Source organism: Telmatherina bonti (assembly GCF_933228915.1).
Source record: "Telmatherina bonti genome assembly, chromosome: 13".
NCBI lineage: Eukaryota > Metazoa > Chordata > Actinopteri > Atheriniformes > Telmatherinidae > Telmatherina > Telmatherina bonti.
In genome coordinates this window covers 16,433,556-16,450,927 of record NC_136611.1, presented here as the reverse complement: position 1 = coordinate 16,450,927, position 17,372 = coordinate 16,433,556, and the positions used below count along the sequence as shown (strand labels likewise).

General features: G+C 37.5%; 2 protein-coding genes across 3 annotated transcripts; one reads left to right on the top strand and one right to left on the bottom strand.

The window, feature by feature from the left end:
• Positions 1–1,287: 1,287 nt before the first annotated feature.
• LOC306764736 (adenine nucleotide translocase lysine N-methyltransferase) lies at positions 1,288–4,559 on the bottom strand. 2 transcript variants are annotated; one of them, XM_079251964.1, is made up of 6 exons: positions 4,521–4,559; positions 3,109–3,293; positions 2,277–2,381; positions 2,047–2,187; positions 1,911–1,961; positions 1,288–1,798 (listed from the first exon to the last, which is right to left on the bottom strand). In XM_079251964.1, the coding sequence occupies exons 2-6, from the start codon at positions 3,274–3,276 to the stop codon at positions 1,610–1,612; spliced, it is 654 nt and encodes a 217-aa protein (XP_079108090.1). In that variant the 5' UTR covers positions 3,277–3,293; positions 4,521–4,559; the 3' UTR covers positions 1,288–1,609. The 2 variants fall into 2 exon arrangements, with proteins under 2 accessions (XP_079108090.1, XP_079108091.1); XM_079251965.1 differs by lacking the exon at positions 4,521–4,559 and adding an exon at positions 4,439–4,512.
• A 733-nt stretch (positions 4,560–5,292) lies between these two features.
• rab3c (RAB3C, member RAS oncogene family) lies at positions 5,293–15,220 on the top strand (the record flags this gene model as incomplete). The annotated part of the gene is made up of 5 exons (XM_079251912.1): positions 5,293–5,310; positions 7,111–7,335; positions 10,410–10,528; positions 14,646–14,770; positions 15,030–15,220. The coding sequence occupies 5 exons, from the start codon at positions 5,293–5,295 to the stop codon at positions 15,218–15,220; spliced, it is 678 nt and encodes a 225-aa protein (XP_079108038.1).
• Positions 15,221–17,372: the final 2,152 nt, after the last annotated feature.

Below are 17,372 nucleotides of genomic sequence, written 5' to 3'. Positions count from 1 at the left end.
TCATTGTGGTCCAAGTCTGGTGTGTTCAGTTATTATTAAAACTACGCAGAAGAGAGACATTTGTATTCTGGACATGCTCACCTTATCTCGTTTCTGCAAAGAACCCTGTTTGGAGCACCAGCACCCTCAGGTGGAAATTTATAACACTATTCATGGCGCAGTTCCAGTTACAGACTGTATGGCAACTGGACGGTGATGTGAAAGTTGTCTGTAAAGTTATAGATCAAAAGTAAGCACTTTAATCTGTTGAAATTTTGTCTAGGAGGGAATATTTATGTTCTACTACGCAATGGTGTGTGTTTAAAAAAATGTTTGGACTAAGGGGAAAATGTTAATAAAAACAGGATTTTGATCATTTCACCGTCACAAAACTTCCAAATTTACCTGATAATAGAACAAATGTTATCTATCTAATGTTAAAACTGCATCAACAAAAAAACACATTTTTATATATATATATATATATATATATATATATATATATATATATATATATATATATATATATATATATACATATATACATATATATACATATATATATATATATATATATATACATATATATACATATATATATATATATATATATATATATACATATATATACATATATATATATATATATATATATACATATATATACATATATATACATATATATGTATATATATATATATATATATATATATATATACATATATATACATATATATGTATATATATATATATATATATATATATACATATATATACATATACATATATATATATATATATATATATATATATATATATATATATATATATATATATATATATATTCTAAAAGGACTAAATTAGGGATTTTAAAAAATTAAATACATAGATTTTGGATGAGTAAATCGAATAATAAAAACAAATATTAATATTCTAAACTTAGGCTCTATTAATGTCTAGAATAACACATTTGATTTCATTTCTCAAAAACAGTAGCAAAATAGAAAATATCCCTGGACAAAAACGAACAGATTTAAAATTTAAATGTCATTTTAAGTCATTTAAATAACAGCTCCAGTCTACAACCTTTCAAAATGTTTTATCCACACTCTCCATTATTAGATATGAACACCTGATAGTAAGCCAGACTGTGTTGAGGCTTCAGTCTGGTCACCTCCTGCTCTGACTGTAGCTTGAAACTGGATGCTGCATAAAGATCAAGCCATGTTGCCTTGAAATCTGTCTTGTGGCAAGAATTGATTTCCAGTCACAATCAATATCCAAATAATTAGACACTATTAGTCAAAGAATAGTTCATGTGTGTATTTCAGAATGATAATTACATTCTAATTTTCAAATAAACTTATTTTTTGTTCAGAGAAGAAATATCACATTTTCCACCAAAATGCAACTGTCCTATGTGTTACCAACAGAAACACTTCACAACAACAACCACAGATCCCAAATGGCTGTGCAAACTTAGCATGGGACATCTAATCCTTGCTAGGAGGAAATACATCTTCCAGAAATATTATTTACCATATTGTTGAAGTATCTTCCATTATTCACCCCAAAACTGTTCTAACATATAGTGCAACTGAGAGTGACAGTATGAGGAAGTAATCACGACTTATTTTGTTACTCTGCTTGGTGAATGTCTCAAATGAGAGCGGACAGCGTTGATGTCATAAGCAAAACTCTGGTCAAGTCCAGAACCAACTGATGACTTCTGAGGCCAGTTAGGAAAAGGAAAGCGGCAAGTAATGACGTGAGCATCATCAGGAAGCTCCTTCAACAGCTTCTCTCCCAGCAAATCCATCTGTGAACCAATTAAGTTATGTCATTCAAGTAAATTCAGCAAACTGTGTTAAGTATGGCTCTATAATATATATCAAGTGAAAACGATAACATACATAAGGATAACAACTCACCACTCCCGGAGCAAGAAAAGCAGTAACATTGTGGAATGAAGACAAATCCGTCTATGACAAAAGAACAAGACACATTTGTTCAAACGAAGAATGATTAGGAAATAAAACAAGCAATAATTTTCTATGTAAGCCCAACCTTCCAGAAGTCTTTTTTTACAAATGTTGCCTGACTGGGGGGAACTCCACTCCAGTACGCCTTGCTCCTAGCATATGTCACTAAAACAGAATTAATCTCAAACCCGGTGCACTGGAAACCAGCCGAAGAGGCCGCAAACACCTGAAAAGTCGGCATTATTGCGTGACAAAAACATATCTGAGAAAAATTCAGAAGACACATTTCAACTCAAATGGGTACATCTCACTCACCAGTCTTCCATCTCCTGATCCCAGATCTGCTAAGGGACCTTTTCGTCCCTCCAGTAGTTTCAAAACATTTTGTGTTTGATCTTTACTGGAGGGCAAGTAAGGAACCTGAACCACAGTACAAGTATGTGTTGAGTCAATATATGAGACAAGTTATACAGTAATTACAGCAAATATTACCTTACTGTTGCACTAGTGAAGAAAAGACCTTTCAATACCGTACAATTAAGAGAAAGTAAAGTCATTATAATTAGTCTTTCACCCAATGGAACATTTGTTTCTAAAGAGTACAAAACCAAACCACCGGGAATGATATTTTTTGGCATGCATCACATAAAATATACTTCAGCTCATAATACTTAAGTCTTCAGTGCTGCAGTTGCAACCTTGACTCTGATTTTCAACTCACTGTTGGTATAACTGCTACAAAGAGCAACTCTCTCATTTCTAGCTGTGGTAGATTCATTTAAATCTGTCATTTGAAAAATCCCTCCTTTTTCCTCATATCATGTGATTTAGATCAAATAGCATTGCATTCTGTACTGACAGCAGCAAAGATTTACATGATCTTAGTTTTAAATAATTAACATACCCAAGTTCATTTTGCAGCTCTATATCAATCCCAGTCACGGTTGTGGACTTACCGTTTTCTTCTTTTCCCACATTTGTTGCTAGCATGAAGCACTAAGCCCCAAAGTAAGCAAATCATGATTATTGTGCAAGTGAAGCTCTTTCTTGACTGAATTTTTCTTAAGATTCAACACATGCAGCACAACATATTCAAAAGATCTGAAGAAGGCAGATTAAAAAACAGAAAACAAGAAATTTCAAACACCTTGAGGCTCCATGGGATTTTGCGGAAACCAGGCAGGGCGAAGAGGCTCCATAATCCATACATGCCTGTAAGCAGAGCGCCTGTGCAGGCTGTCACAATGGGATGGGGTCTGGTGGTTGGAAAGATCCCACTGTGATCTTGCAGAATCATCTCAATAGAATCCTCCATTCTGTGTGACTGACTGGCTGAGGGAAAATGATGCAAAACATCCTCCTTTCAGTAAGACTGAGATGAAATAATCCCAATAGATATTCTTGGATATTAAATAATTTTAAAAACAAATCTTATAATCATGAAAAAAAACCAAAAACATTTGAAACCATGTTTTATCATTTGATCATTTCAATTATGAAATCTTTAATATTTTAAAATGTATCAAGAGCTTTCACAACAGTAAGAAAACAAAAACACATGAACAATCCTAAGTGCTTCAAGTTAACCTGGATCAGTCTGGAGTGTTAGTTTCAACCTGCAACACACACTGTAAAGCAGAATTCCATGGCAATAGACCAAGCAGGACACCACAGCTGGTAGGAAGGCATAAACATGCACCACACATTTCTCAGAAGATGTTCGGAAACTAATGGAGCGCTATTTAGGAACGCATATTGTGAGTTTGCGTTCTTAAGAGTTTCTTTCTTAAGAAAGAAACTCCCTTCATTGACATCGCTCCTATCCTTGAGCAGGTTCTTCCGGAGGTTTCCTTCCTGTTAAAAGGGAGTTTTTTTTCCTTCCCACTGTCGCCAGTGTGCTTGCTCAGGATGGGAGATTGAGTTGGAGCCTCCAACTCAATCTGTTGGTTTCCTTACATAGGCTTTTATGAATTGGCTTTCATTATGTTTTTTCTCCTGTCTGTAAAGCGTCTTGAGATGGCATTGCAGTTGAATTGAATTGAATTATCGTTACCGTAAAACGCTATAAGGCAGGCAGTTTGATCTCTGCAAATATCACGTTGTCAATCATTACCGCTCTGAAGCCTCAGAGGCTGCTGGGCTCCCGGGCTGCCAGCCAGGATGACATAAAGCACCTCTGCTGACAGCAGATGGGGCTACAGCGTCCTTTTCTCCTGCAGAAAGCTTCTAGAAAACTTTTAGTTGTTTACGCATTGGATCGGAAACTATCTAAAGCGACAGCTCGTCGTTTCACATCTGTTCACCTCCAACGAGGACGAGCTCGAGCAGCACAGAGAGATTATGCGCATTTTATCAGCTGCGTTCAAACAAACTGACGGAGTTTTGGGATTCATGAAATCTGGACGCAGAATGATGCGAAACAAACAAGCGAAGAAAAGAGATCACATGCGTAGGGAGCGAGCAACACAGATACACACACACACGGAAACTTTTGGTGGTGCATTTTGAGTATATAAAACCACATTTCCAGAAGTGAAGAGACCAGCCTGAGCGGCCTACCTGACCCGCCCCCTTCTGCTCCTGCGCACTCTGCAACTTGCTGACACACACACACACGGTCCAGTCAAGGCCAATCAGTTACCATATCCCACCCTGTCACTGGGTTTACACCCTATCAACTGTTCGTAAAGAGCACGATCCAGTTGATGATTACTTGGCATCTGAAGTGTAGTCCACGGTTATGTAATGCCTGTTGTGTCTGGTGCCATGCTTCTTAACCGTATTATAGACACAGGTTAAACCACCGAGGTTTCAAACAAGAGGAGAGCATTAAGAGATAGACAGGCACAATAGAAAAACATTTCAAATAAGACCTGATTTGTCGTCCACATGTGCACCTACTCCTCATTACTGAATTGCAGTTTAGCAAATGGGCCTCGCAAATGAATTATGCATGTTTTTAATCTGCCTAAAAGAGGTGTAAACTAATTATAATTGCAAAAGATGTCCATATTTTTTTTCCCCTCCTTTTTTTTCTACTTCCGCCTCTATCTCACATGCAGGCTACTAGCTACTGGCTCTCATTGAAAGCCCATAATATTATTCATCAGCACTCAGCCTTTGCTTATTTGCTCAGCCACTTGTTCTCTGTGAAGCGGCGCTGGCTGCAGGGGCGGGCGCGCGCCAGCAAAGCAGAGAGAGGGAAAGAGAGTGACGCAAAAGAAGAGGTTATTATGTTTGCTTCCTGAAAAAACAAAGGATGCGCAGCAGGATATGACAGGGTAATGCATAGTATTGTGAAGACAGCAGGTTAAATATCACTGAAGACAAAATGGACTTGTATGGGAAGGTAAGCTATGACCGAGTCTAAAGTCTAGATTTGCTTTTTAAGGACAGGGAACGTCTAATTTGTGACATGTAGGCATATAAGTTGATTAAAAAAAAAAAAAAAAATCTTCTTTGCTTTGCTCTGCAGGTTCAGTAAAGTAGACCAAAATCTACTTTTCTCTGGCTTTGAGCTTGAACCCGGGGAAAACTACAACCCCTTTTCTTTTCCCCCCCCTTTAAATCGTGACGTCAGACGTTACGTACGTAACGCGCTTCCCTCTTGCTTGCGCTCTCTCGTCTCGAGCTAACCAGCCAGCCTCGTCAGCCTAAGCTCAGGGGCGCGTGCGTGCCAGATCCGAAGCGGAGGGGACAGCTCCCAGGTGCTGAAACTGGTCGGAGACACAGAGGGGGGAAGAAAAAAAAATATCAAGGTCTGCATTAGATTGAATAATAAAAGCGAATCCAGCATAACAGGGGCAGATACAAATAGAACCGAGGCCTTCAAAACAGGTTTGTTCGCACGATGTCCTCAACGCGTTTCTCTTAGTTTCGTATATTAGTAGTTATGTGGAAGAATTTCATGAAAGGATGAAATGACCTCCTGCCCATAACTGCTCGTCTAAAATTAGCTGGCATGCAGCTCGTTGCCCTGCAACATCCTGTCATTTTATATCAGGACGGCTGGTTTAATGTTGCGCATGTAAATGGCAGTATTGCGATGGTATTTTGGAAAATCGATGTCCTTGCAAACACATTGGTGTTAATTATAACCCACAGAGTCGGCTAGAAAGCCAGTGCAGGGCGTGCATAATGGAGGTCTGGGTATCTTTTATTTACTGCATACGTTACAGGGATAGCTGGCCTGCACATGTCTAGCGGGAAGCTCGGCTGTTTTGTGTAAAATATCCACTTTGGAGGAGAGATGATTGCTATTATGACATCTTGTTAGTACTACTCTTATCATTCTGAGGTCGCTGACTGCTGACAGCTTACACAAAAATGCTCAGTGAAGATACATTAAGTCCAACTCCACTTTGTGCACAACCGCTATTGCTTATATTAAAAGCTGGTTTCATGATTACTAAGCTATGACTATATTTTTCAAAGAAAACCAGTTTAGAAGAGTGTTATAAGACATCAATTAAAATTGCTTCTTAAATGGTGAAATGCAGTTGTGATTGCAAGTTTCCAATACACAACACATTTATCTGAGTTGTATTTATGAGCCGAATGTCGTCCTTTAGGTGACATACTTCAGGACAGTATATTACCTTATAGCACTTATTGGGTTTATAAATAGATGGGAAAAACAGAAAAAAAACCCTGCTTGTTATCTAATACTCATTGATAGAACAGCTTGCTGTGTTCTTCATGCTGGTTTGCCTGACGCAGCCTTCTGTCACCTCTGATCTGTGGCCTGTACAACCAGCTTGTACTGTACTAGGCTCACAACATCTTAACTGCTGCTTCCACTGTCACATATGTGTATACTATTACATAGATCTAACAAACCATATTAAAACGAGTATTCAAATATTACTATAGATTGAACTATAAAATGAATTAGTTATTATACTTTATTATTTTTCCCAATGTAAGCAGTTTGCAGATAAGATACATCTCAACACTTCTGTTTATTTAACAGTGATGCTTTTCTGTGACATATATAGAAGCTACTGAAAAGAAATATACACATTTTGCTTCAGACTACATGAAAACACAATTTCTAAACAAATCCAAACGTTTATGCTTTGTTTCTGTGTTCTACACAATTCTTCTTACTGCTTTCTTTTCATATTGCCCTTTTTATCTGGTTTTACAGATGGCTGCCACTCAGGATGTAAAAGGGAAAGGAGAGGGAGGAGACCAAAATTTTGACTACATGTTCAAGTTGCTGATCATTGGCAACAGCAGCGTGGGCAAAACGTCCTTCCTGTTCCGCTACGCCGACGATGCCTTCACTTCAGCCTTTGTCAGCACAGTGGGCATCGACTTTAAAGTGAAGACTGTGTACAAGAATGACAAGAGGATCAAACTGCAGATCTGGGTATGAAATATTCAAATTTATAGCATTAAACTTTCAGTAGTTAACCACTGAATGTTTGGCTGTTGTCTTATCCAAATGAAAGAAGCAAAATTTAACAGTCAGACTCTGAAAGAGTCATCTTTTTCTCATTAATCCGTTTCTAAATGAAACTGAAGAAAACAACCTGTTTTAAAGTTACAAAGCTGCAATATAAAACAAGGCACTGCTTTTTTCAGTTTAATCCCTTTCTTTTTTTTTTTTTTTTTAAATATCTTTCCATTTAATTTAGTTAAATGAGTTTTTACTTGTTGGAACATTTATTCTCTGGAAGAAGTCTCTGTCCCGTTGTCCACCAAGGTCCCTTGAAGGACTGTCTCTGAGGAGGACAGGTGTCCTTAGAGATGCCCTTAACCCCTAATTCTGTGTTTTTTTTTTCCTTCATCATTGTGCTCTGGTCAAACGATTCCTTTCTATAACAACATGTACAGCTACTGAATGTACTGACTTCTGCTATGACTTTCATCATTGATGAAAATGTTTCATACACCGTGGCTGTCATTAGACAGAAGTCGGCCTCACTTTCAGGAAAGAGCAACATAAACTGAATCACCTGACTATTAATAGTCAAAGTTTTGGCTTGCAGGTTGTGTCACGACTGCTTAGTATGCTTAAGTAGATTTAGCCTTTCATCTTTTGACATAGAGAGGATTTATGTGTATTTTGCTTGAATCCTTCTTCCTTTACCAGGGAAGAGAATAGTTTCAGTTTTAGAGAGTCTATAACTCAGTGTAAAGGACTAATATTTCCTTGTTAGCACCGTAATTCACAAACAATAAAGGAGACTGTTCAGTGCTTAGCTGCCTCATCTTACAACCACGTTGCACTTATAGGCTGTGGGATTCGTTTACTCCATAAAATTTCCTGAGAGTGTTTATTGTGTTTCTTAACACCCTGATCTAAGTGTGGAGACAGATGGAAATGTCAACATTTCTGATCGGAGACCACTAAGTGTTAGTTTGGCACACAGTAGGGGAGAACACAGAAGCAACACCTTCCTCAGAACGTGTGGGAAACTGAAGAATATCTTAGTCTGTTTAATTAGGACTTTGTCTAAACTGTTGAAGCAGATTGTCTCTCAATACCTCTGAGACATGGTTGGGAAAAAGCTATGTAATACTTCCTCTATGTTTCTTTCACTTTTCTCTTGACTGTTTCTATCACTTTCCTTCTTTTTGTCCCTTTTTTGTAAAAAGAAAAAAAAGTATTTTTTAGTAATTAGCCTCAGATATTTGGTGTTTGCTCTGCAAATATCCAGACAAAGAAGAAGCACTCCACCAGGATGTGAAAACCTGAGTTTGAATGGTCAAATTGCAGGTTAATCAGAATAATGTGCTTTCATCATCAGCAAAGATAAGCATGTTCTGTGAGGAAAAAGATTGCCCTTGCATCCAGATAATTGCCCTGTCTCTTTTAATTGGGCTGAAAGAGAGCTGAGTCCTGCAGTAAATGGCCTTTTAAGATGATGGGTATTGGCTACAGTCACTATGTTAGTTGTACGTCATAACTTAGTGACAGTCATCCCTGTTACTGCATGAGGCTGAAATGACTGACATTAAGAGTATTGGCAATGTTATCAGAAGAGAAAAACCAAGAGTGAAAAGAGTTCTCGTGACAGGCAGCTCCTACTTGCTCCCTCGCCAGTTAAAGTAGTCGACTGGTTTTGATTGATTTCTGCTGAGCTGCAGACAACAAGCAAAGCTTTTCAAGGCCTCCAATTTCTCTGGATTCAATCCGTTTTTTTATTTTCTACCTCAGTCTGTCTTTTTAACCAATAGCGAGCAAGCCAAAAAGTAAAAACAGCCTGAAAAGCTAGGTTAACTATCAAGCACTCAGTTAAGAATCAATACTAAAAGATCTTAAGATTTCAAATTCCAACTAAAGCAAGGCCAAGATTAAACAAGCACTCAGACAACTGGAACATGACTTGGTACATGCACATGAACAAGTGGCATATTCATCATCCTTCCTTGTGGTGTTCAGAATGTTTCTGTACAGAGATAATTACACAGTGCAGACTAGCTGCTGTTTTGTGTCATTGCAAACTAAATAAAAAGGATCCTAGCGGTGGTGTGTGAGTGGAACATTGGCAGGCTGTGAGCTCCATGTCTGTGGAGTGAAGGTCAGATTTGTCCTCCGGCTAGAACATGCACACTGTTGCAGCCATGTACAGACCAACAGAAAGCAAAACTACTGTGGTAAATACAATCCAGAGCTGCCTGTTGGGCGCCTATTTAACAAGAGCCAAATAGAGCAGCCAGAAGTCTTCTCACATGATTCATGGCAGCCTGGAAACACACTTATTGTGGGTGTGAAAAAACAGCACAGTAACCACACAGTAGCAACAGGAGGAACATGATTGGCATTTCTCATTATGTAACATATAAAGGAACAGCTCTGCACAATAGTTTATTCATAATTAGCATGAAGATCAGGCATAAACCTAAACTTCAAATGAATTTTCCTTTTATTGTTACTTTTTTATTGACATCTTGTGGCAAAGACTGAATGTTAGACTGTCGGGTCTTCTGTGTGTAAAAACCACTCAAATGCTGTGTAACCATTTGCTTTGCCTCTGAGCTATTTGTTCAGCCTGAAAATCATCCACAGCAAACCATTTCTTAATGCCTCTTCTATTTTTAGCTCCTTTTCTACAAAATACACGTCATGACCTGAGCTCTTAATACTGCACCAGTGAACCTTCAACACAGCTGAGCGATTATTTTATTGAGGAGCGAAAAAAAAAAAATCAATGGCATCAGCCAGAAACCGAGTGGCTGCTTCTGGCACCTTATCAATGCAAAGCCAGTGAGGCAATTAGGATAATGATTATTTCCAGATCAAGACCACAATAAATGAAGGCATAAGCAACTGTGGATTAGTAAAGCAAGCAAAAAAGCTTTAATAAATATTAAAGCGCTGTTCATTGACAGAGGGTCTGCATGTACTGTATGCACTATGTAAGGCCACATCAGTGTAACTGAGCTTGACAGTCAGCCATTGTACTATCTATCCTAAGTCATATTGTCCATGTGTAGGACACTGCAGGCCAGGAGCGCTACAGGACCATCACCACTGCTTACTATCGCGGTGCCATGGGCTTCATTCTCATGTATGACATCACCAATGAGGAGTCCTTCGGTGCTGTGCAGGACTGGTGAGTTGACTTCTGTCACACTTGAATATAGTTTTCTTTATTCTTTTACATCTTTTTTTTCATTCCTCATAGCAACAGTGAGGTCTGTGCTCTCTATGACACGTAATTAGGCATTATTATGCACAGTTGTCATTCTTAGGGAGCAGAGAGAAAGTTGTCAAGGTTATGACTGTGGTCCATTCATGACTCAAGCAGCCATCTGCAGGCTAAACTGTAACTCTGAGCCAAATGTCTGTTATTCTTGTTGATGCACCAATTTGTAAACCAGGACTTGGAAGCCTGCATTCAATCAAATCCCAAAACCAGGTTTCTGGGTTAGAATTTTTTGCACAAGAAACAACAGCCATAGCAGCAGACCAGTACTGATGAATGTTCTTTGATGTCAAATAGGTACTTTTGTCCACATCTCCTTAATGTAATAATGACACAATTAGTGGTTTTAATCATAAACTCCAACTTATGAACAGTGAAATGTATAAAATTAGTATTTTTTCAACTTCTTGTGCCATCTGTTTGGGAGTCATAGAAAAGTAGAAAAGTGAGAGGCACATAAACACGTAAAATTGTACTAATTAGCTTGCAGAGTCGTGGGGTTTTGCATGAAAGTTGGTTTAATACCTCATACTGTTCCCTTCTTTTTTAAAAGCATTCATGATAATTTGGTTGCTTTATAAATAGATTTTGTTTTTTGTTAACCCTATCAACAACTTTCTTGTTCTATAATAAAGTATAGTTTAGCAATATATTAGCAACTTTCAAAGCTAACCTTTAATACTTCCCCGGGAATATTTGCCATACTGCCCCATCATCTGTTGCATATCACGGAAATTTTTAATAGGATGGCCAAGATGAGATAGAAGTTAGAGTGGGGTGGCCAATTAATAGATATCACTAATTGCAAAGTCCAGCAGGATCTGGACTTTGCGATCTGTTGAAATGCAAAACTGTTCACATTTTTTAAGAATATAAACCAAGATATGAGCTTTGAAAGAAAGCTGGATTGTGGTACAACCACAAAAATGTCCTTTTAGTCACAAAAAAAAAGACTTTAAACAGGAGTCATATTGCAAAATAAACATACAGAAAAACATTGACAGACCAACAAGCACAGGTGCAGTTGTTTTTGTAGCTGCTAGAATTTACCGGCTAAAGTGTGACTCTCTTTTAAAGGGTTAACAAACACCAAACCCTTAAACCCACTACTCTAGTCCTATGTCCACTAGTATTTTATACACTGGTGATATAAATCTGAAACTTTTTTGTCACCTTCTGTCATGAAATCAGGAATAACAGATTTACATTTCATTGCATAATTTAGTTCAGTATACAAGTCTTTATCAAACGCATAAGAGCAACTAAAAGTGCTAAACAGAACATAACAGAATCTGAAAGGACACAACAATTAAAACAGCTGAAATAAAACAAATAACAAAAAAGAACAGGGACCCCCAGTCCTGGTCCTCAGGGGCCCGAGTCCTGCAGGTTTTAGATGTTTTCCTGCTGTAACACACCTGACTAAGACTCTGCTAAGTACCCACTGATCTGAGTCAGGTGTGTTGTTGCAGGGAAATATTTCCTACCTGCAGGACACCAGCCCTCAAGGACCATGGTTGAGTTTGCAAAACTGGTTTGTGGCCAAATTGGCAGTTTGGGTGTGAATGGGACATAAATGTAAAGGTCGAGATGTAAAGTATGAAAAAGTTTCATAAACATGCTTGATTTTCATCACTGTGTGAAGCTAGATGTATGTGGCTGCTTAACATCGACATTAAGATACATGACATGACGATGGTCAGCTTTGTGTCTGTAGGTAACCGAGTTTAACTGAGCTGGAAAAATCATCATGGAATTTTGTTATCTTCATCTTTTTTTTTTTAAAAGTCTTTTATGTTGAGAAGTAAATGTAATATCAACTCTGAGGTGATTGATAAATTCCAAATTGAGGTATTTTTAAGTTTCCTGCACGCTGTGTGTTTTGCAGTCATTGAATGACAATGTCAATTACTGTTAGGCCAGTGTCCATCCTTCTCACCCAGTTAGCAGCACATGATACCCGCCTCAGGCAGCACCTGCCGTTGTCAAAGCAGTTCTGTTTAATCTAAAACAAAGACATATTTAAGGCATTGTTATCTTACTGTGAGGATGAACTGTTGAAAAGCAGTGTACAGCTAGAAGGTTATACTGCATTATGAGCAACTGTGTACAAATGTTTTGTTGTTATCTTCCTGGTGAGAATTAATTTCCTGTCACTGTAAACAAGAGTGGCTATCTTGTAAAGCGAGGTCAAAGGCAGACAGTCCTATTCTTTGAAGTCTTCCGCGACACTTTAATGAAATATTGCAGTCTGAGCTCTGTCAGTGATGGGTATCTACTTTAATGAGCCAAGTGTGTCATTGGCAGCAAGAACCCTAAGGATAACCTGAGAGCTTACTTGGTATATATTGGACAAATCCATCAACATTAAAAGAAGGAGAAGTGTTTTTTTTCTATGATCCATCACATAAAAAAAACATTCTTTCCTTTTTTTGCCTTTGCCATTGGCTTCCATTCCACATTCTTGCTCATACTTTCTTGCTCTCTCTTGTTCCTTGTGACAAGGTTGAGGAAAAAAAGGAGTTGCCATGGCAATGGCTCCTTCCCGACTGAGCTGAATTAAGCTTGTGACGTGCTCATTTCCTGCCTGAGTCACACATTTACCAGGGAGATATTGTAAACTTAATGTCAAATTTTGCACTTAGATTAAATGTTTTTTTGGGTTTTTTTTTTTTTTAAAAACCCAAAAAAACCCAATTCAATTATTTCAACAATAAAAAAAATTAATTCTTTAATTTACGCTTTTACAAACCAATTATTATGTGCATATGTGGGCACTGGGGCATGTAAAGCTTTGTTGGAAGAGATGATGGGTTTTCTGTCAGTGGAAATTATGAGCAGTTGGGCTCAAAATGACCCACATGTGAACTGCTCTAACAAGTCAGAGCTGTGGAGAGAGGAGGGGTGCCAACGTCATGTCGCTCTCTCTGTCTCTGAACTGATGCTTCATCCTGTCTGCTGGCTCTTTCTCTCCTCTATTCAGCCTGTGGTGTGTTCACTGGCCTACTTTCAGTAAAACAGCAACACAACAGGAGAAAATTTTGCTCCTTAAATTTCTCAGCTCAATGTGAGTTGCCTGCCTGAACAGTGCAGGCACCATGCTGGGGGACAGTACAATCCAGATCACTGTTATATTTATAATTCACTAAAACAGTTGACACGGATTAAAACACTTTTTTCTGACTTTAAAGAATGTACATATTTACATTGGTAAACATCATCATGTTTTTCTAATTCATTATTAATGCTTTATTTAAAAAACTAAAACAAAACCTAATACAATATTGAGATTTATCTCTGGGAGTAATACATAAGTTTTTATGTAATTTGTAATTATGTCATGTTGATGGTTTATTAAATATACATTTTCTTAAAAGTTTATTGGAACAATAAATCTCAATAGCTGTAGATACAGATATATTTATAGACATTTTCATACAGATATAATTATATATATATATATATATATATATATATATATATATATATATATATATATATATATATATATATATATATAGAGTAGATGTAGATGTAGATGTAGATTGGACTATAGTGGGCCCGGTAAACCAAATGAAAAAAAGGAAAAATATAACAAAGAAAAGAACTTGAAAGTGTGAACCACTGGATAAGTTGACAGAGACTGGACCATGGAATGACATGATGTCCAATGCAAAGGTTCAGTGTGTATTCTGTCTTAGCACTTGTGAAAACTATTACTTAACTAGAAAATAACAAATAATGACCTACATTTGCGCATGAAGACAACTTCATAGTTCCAACACAGAGTGTGAGCTGACCCAGTTTTCCACAGATGCCATCAGTGACTCAAGATTACATGATGCCAACAGAAAGGGGATATTATCACTGTCGATGACCGGAGTAGATGGCGAACAAATATTACATCATGTTCGTCCCTATTCCATCTGTTTTGTAATGATAGTAACCCAAAAATTTGTTATAAATTTTCTTCTAAATGCAGTTTATATATGTAATTTGCATATGTGTTTCTGATTTCATGCAGGTCAACCCAAATAAAAACCTACTCGTGGGATAATGCCCAGGTGGTGCTGGCTGGGAATAAATGTGATATGGACGAAGAGAGAGTGGTCTCTGTGGATAGTGGCAGACTGCTGGCAGAACAGTTGGGTAAGTCTCAGTAGGTTTCATGATTTTTAAATTGGATCACTATCACGTTGTGGCATAAAAACAAGATTGTTTTGCTTTTGATCTTATATACTGTGTGTTAAGGATTGCATTTGAAATACTCCAAAGAACCACATTTTGATCACCAACTTCCGAGGGAAAAATACCTGTAAAAGTCTCTCTTGGAGTAACACGAAACCATTTATCATGATTCAATCATTATTCCTATGTTCCATGTTTCTTATATTCCATTTTTTCTAAGGTTTTGAGTTCTTTGAGACAAGCGCCAAGGACAACATCAACGTGAAGCAGACGTTTGAACGTCTTGTTGACCTAATTTGCGACAAGATGTCTGAGAGCTTGGACACTGATCCGGCTGTCACCACAGGAGCCCCCACTGCCAAACTCACAGACAGTGCTCCTCCTCTCCAACAGCCGGGATGCAACTGTTAGTGACCAACGTCTGGAAGCAGCGCAGATCATGTTAGTTGGGAGTGTGCAGCATTGCTACTCCCACCTGTGCTGGCCTCTCTGGACTGCCGCTCAAACCCTGTTCAGTAGTAGAGTTGCAAATCACTGTTGTATTATCTCCCAATGTTATCACCTTATATAAAAAAGCAAATAACCAGGAAAACAGACATGGCTGTTATAATACAGGTAACATCATAATATTAGAAATATAATGCAAAATCACGTTTTCATTCTTCAGCAAATTAGTATAAATAACCAGTTATGTTAGACAGAGGTTGAAACCTTTACAATCTTTAAAATCCAAAATACTCACACAACAAGGGATAGGATCAGAGGGTGCTTTACAAGTGTTTTGTCTTCAATTTTTGTTCAGTGTGCATTTTTCTTTCACCATTTCATTTAGACTCCAAAAGCTGCCAAATGTATGATTTAGAGCACCAGAAGATGTAGCAGCTCTCTTTTGTGTAATATCTGTAGAAATAAATGTGTGGCAGTAAGTAAGTGAGGATTATCATGAGTACAAGAGTTCCATCTCATTGCCATAAAAAAATCATCTACCTTTGGAAAAAAAAGTGGCCTTTTAGCATCTCCAACATGGCCTCGTGTGTCCCTCCCTACTGCTTTACTGTTGGAATGAATCCACTCTGTATAACGTTGGCGAGTCTACCCTTAGCGCTGTGTAGGTGTGTTTTATTCTCTGATGACTACATCTTTAAGTCTTAAAGGCAACTCATCTGTTGTGCTCAAGCTGTAAAATGACCCTTTATTGTTTAATGCAATGAGCATGCTGCCAAAAAGTCAGTGCTATGTGCTGTTTTCTCTAAAGATAGGCCTTACCCAAACCTCATCTATCCTAAACTCCATATGGTTGCAATGATACGGCATTTCATCTTATCAAATTCTCATACTGTCAAAGCACAGTGGCGTGTGTGATCTTTTCTGGCATGGAATAAACAGCCATAATTTCTGAATCAGCATGCTTTTGTTCTGTAAAACAAAGTCCCTCCTTAAAGAAATATTGCAGTAAGTTGCTTATAAAACATAATAAATATACTGTAGTTTAAAATGGGAATCATGCCCTACTGCAGGCATATTTTACTGTACTGTCTTAATAATAGGTCCATGTAGTGTAAAAGTTGTAGCCAATTTAAAATCTTGAAATTTCTCACTTCATTAAAAGAAAAAAGTTTAAAAAAAAAAAAAAATTGTGCCAAAACAATTCCTTCAGCACCACCACCATCTGTTGCATAGTTGATTAAAATCATTAAGAAAAAAGAAGCATTGCATGAGGTCAGTCCTGACTTATCTATGTAGATTAATATTCTAAGACTGTATATATCACTCTGTGTTACAGATTTAGGAGCACTGCCATAGCACTCGCTATGACATGCAATGGGCCAATAAGTGCAATATTTTATGAATTAAACCATGTAAATAGTTTCTCCTGTCCTTGAGTTAAAAACTCTGCAGTATGAGTGACAGTCTGTTGCAGTGGTTCTGAAAATGTTGTACACTCTCGTAAGAGCAGCAAGTGCTTCATTCAGCACCTACAACCACTGACTGTGTGACTTGGTGTGTGTATATGTGTGTGTGTGTGCCTGCCATATTAAGGAGATAAATCACAGTTATATAGTGTATTGTTTGTGTATACCTTTTGTACAAATATATTCACGTACTGTTTGCTGTTCCTGCTAACTGTTGGGTGTTGACTGAACTTGTATTATCATGTCATAATGCAGTGTTGTTGTGGGAAATAGTCAGGGAAAAAACTTAGTCCATGCCATGTACTGTACTGTTGTAATTCTAAAAAAAAAAAAAAAGGATATAAAATAGTTCATAGATCCTGCATACATTGGCACACAGTCTGTGTGCATGTGTGTCTGTGTGTGATAATACTACTTGTTGCCATAAAATAAATTATTATAGATCTCAAGTCAAAATTCATTTCATAGAGGAATAGTGATGGCCACAGAGTCAATCTGGTAATATCTCATTTTAGAACACTATGACTTTACATATAACTGAAGTTATTTATTTCCTGAGGTGCAAGCAAGATGAAAAAGTATGTTTTTGGAGTTATAGGAAATAAATCCAATTCTATGAGCAGGTCTGTGTGTTTTTTGTCTTTTAAATG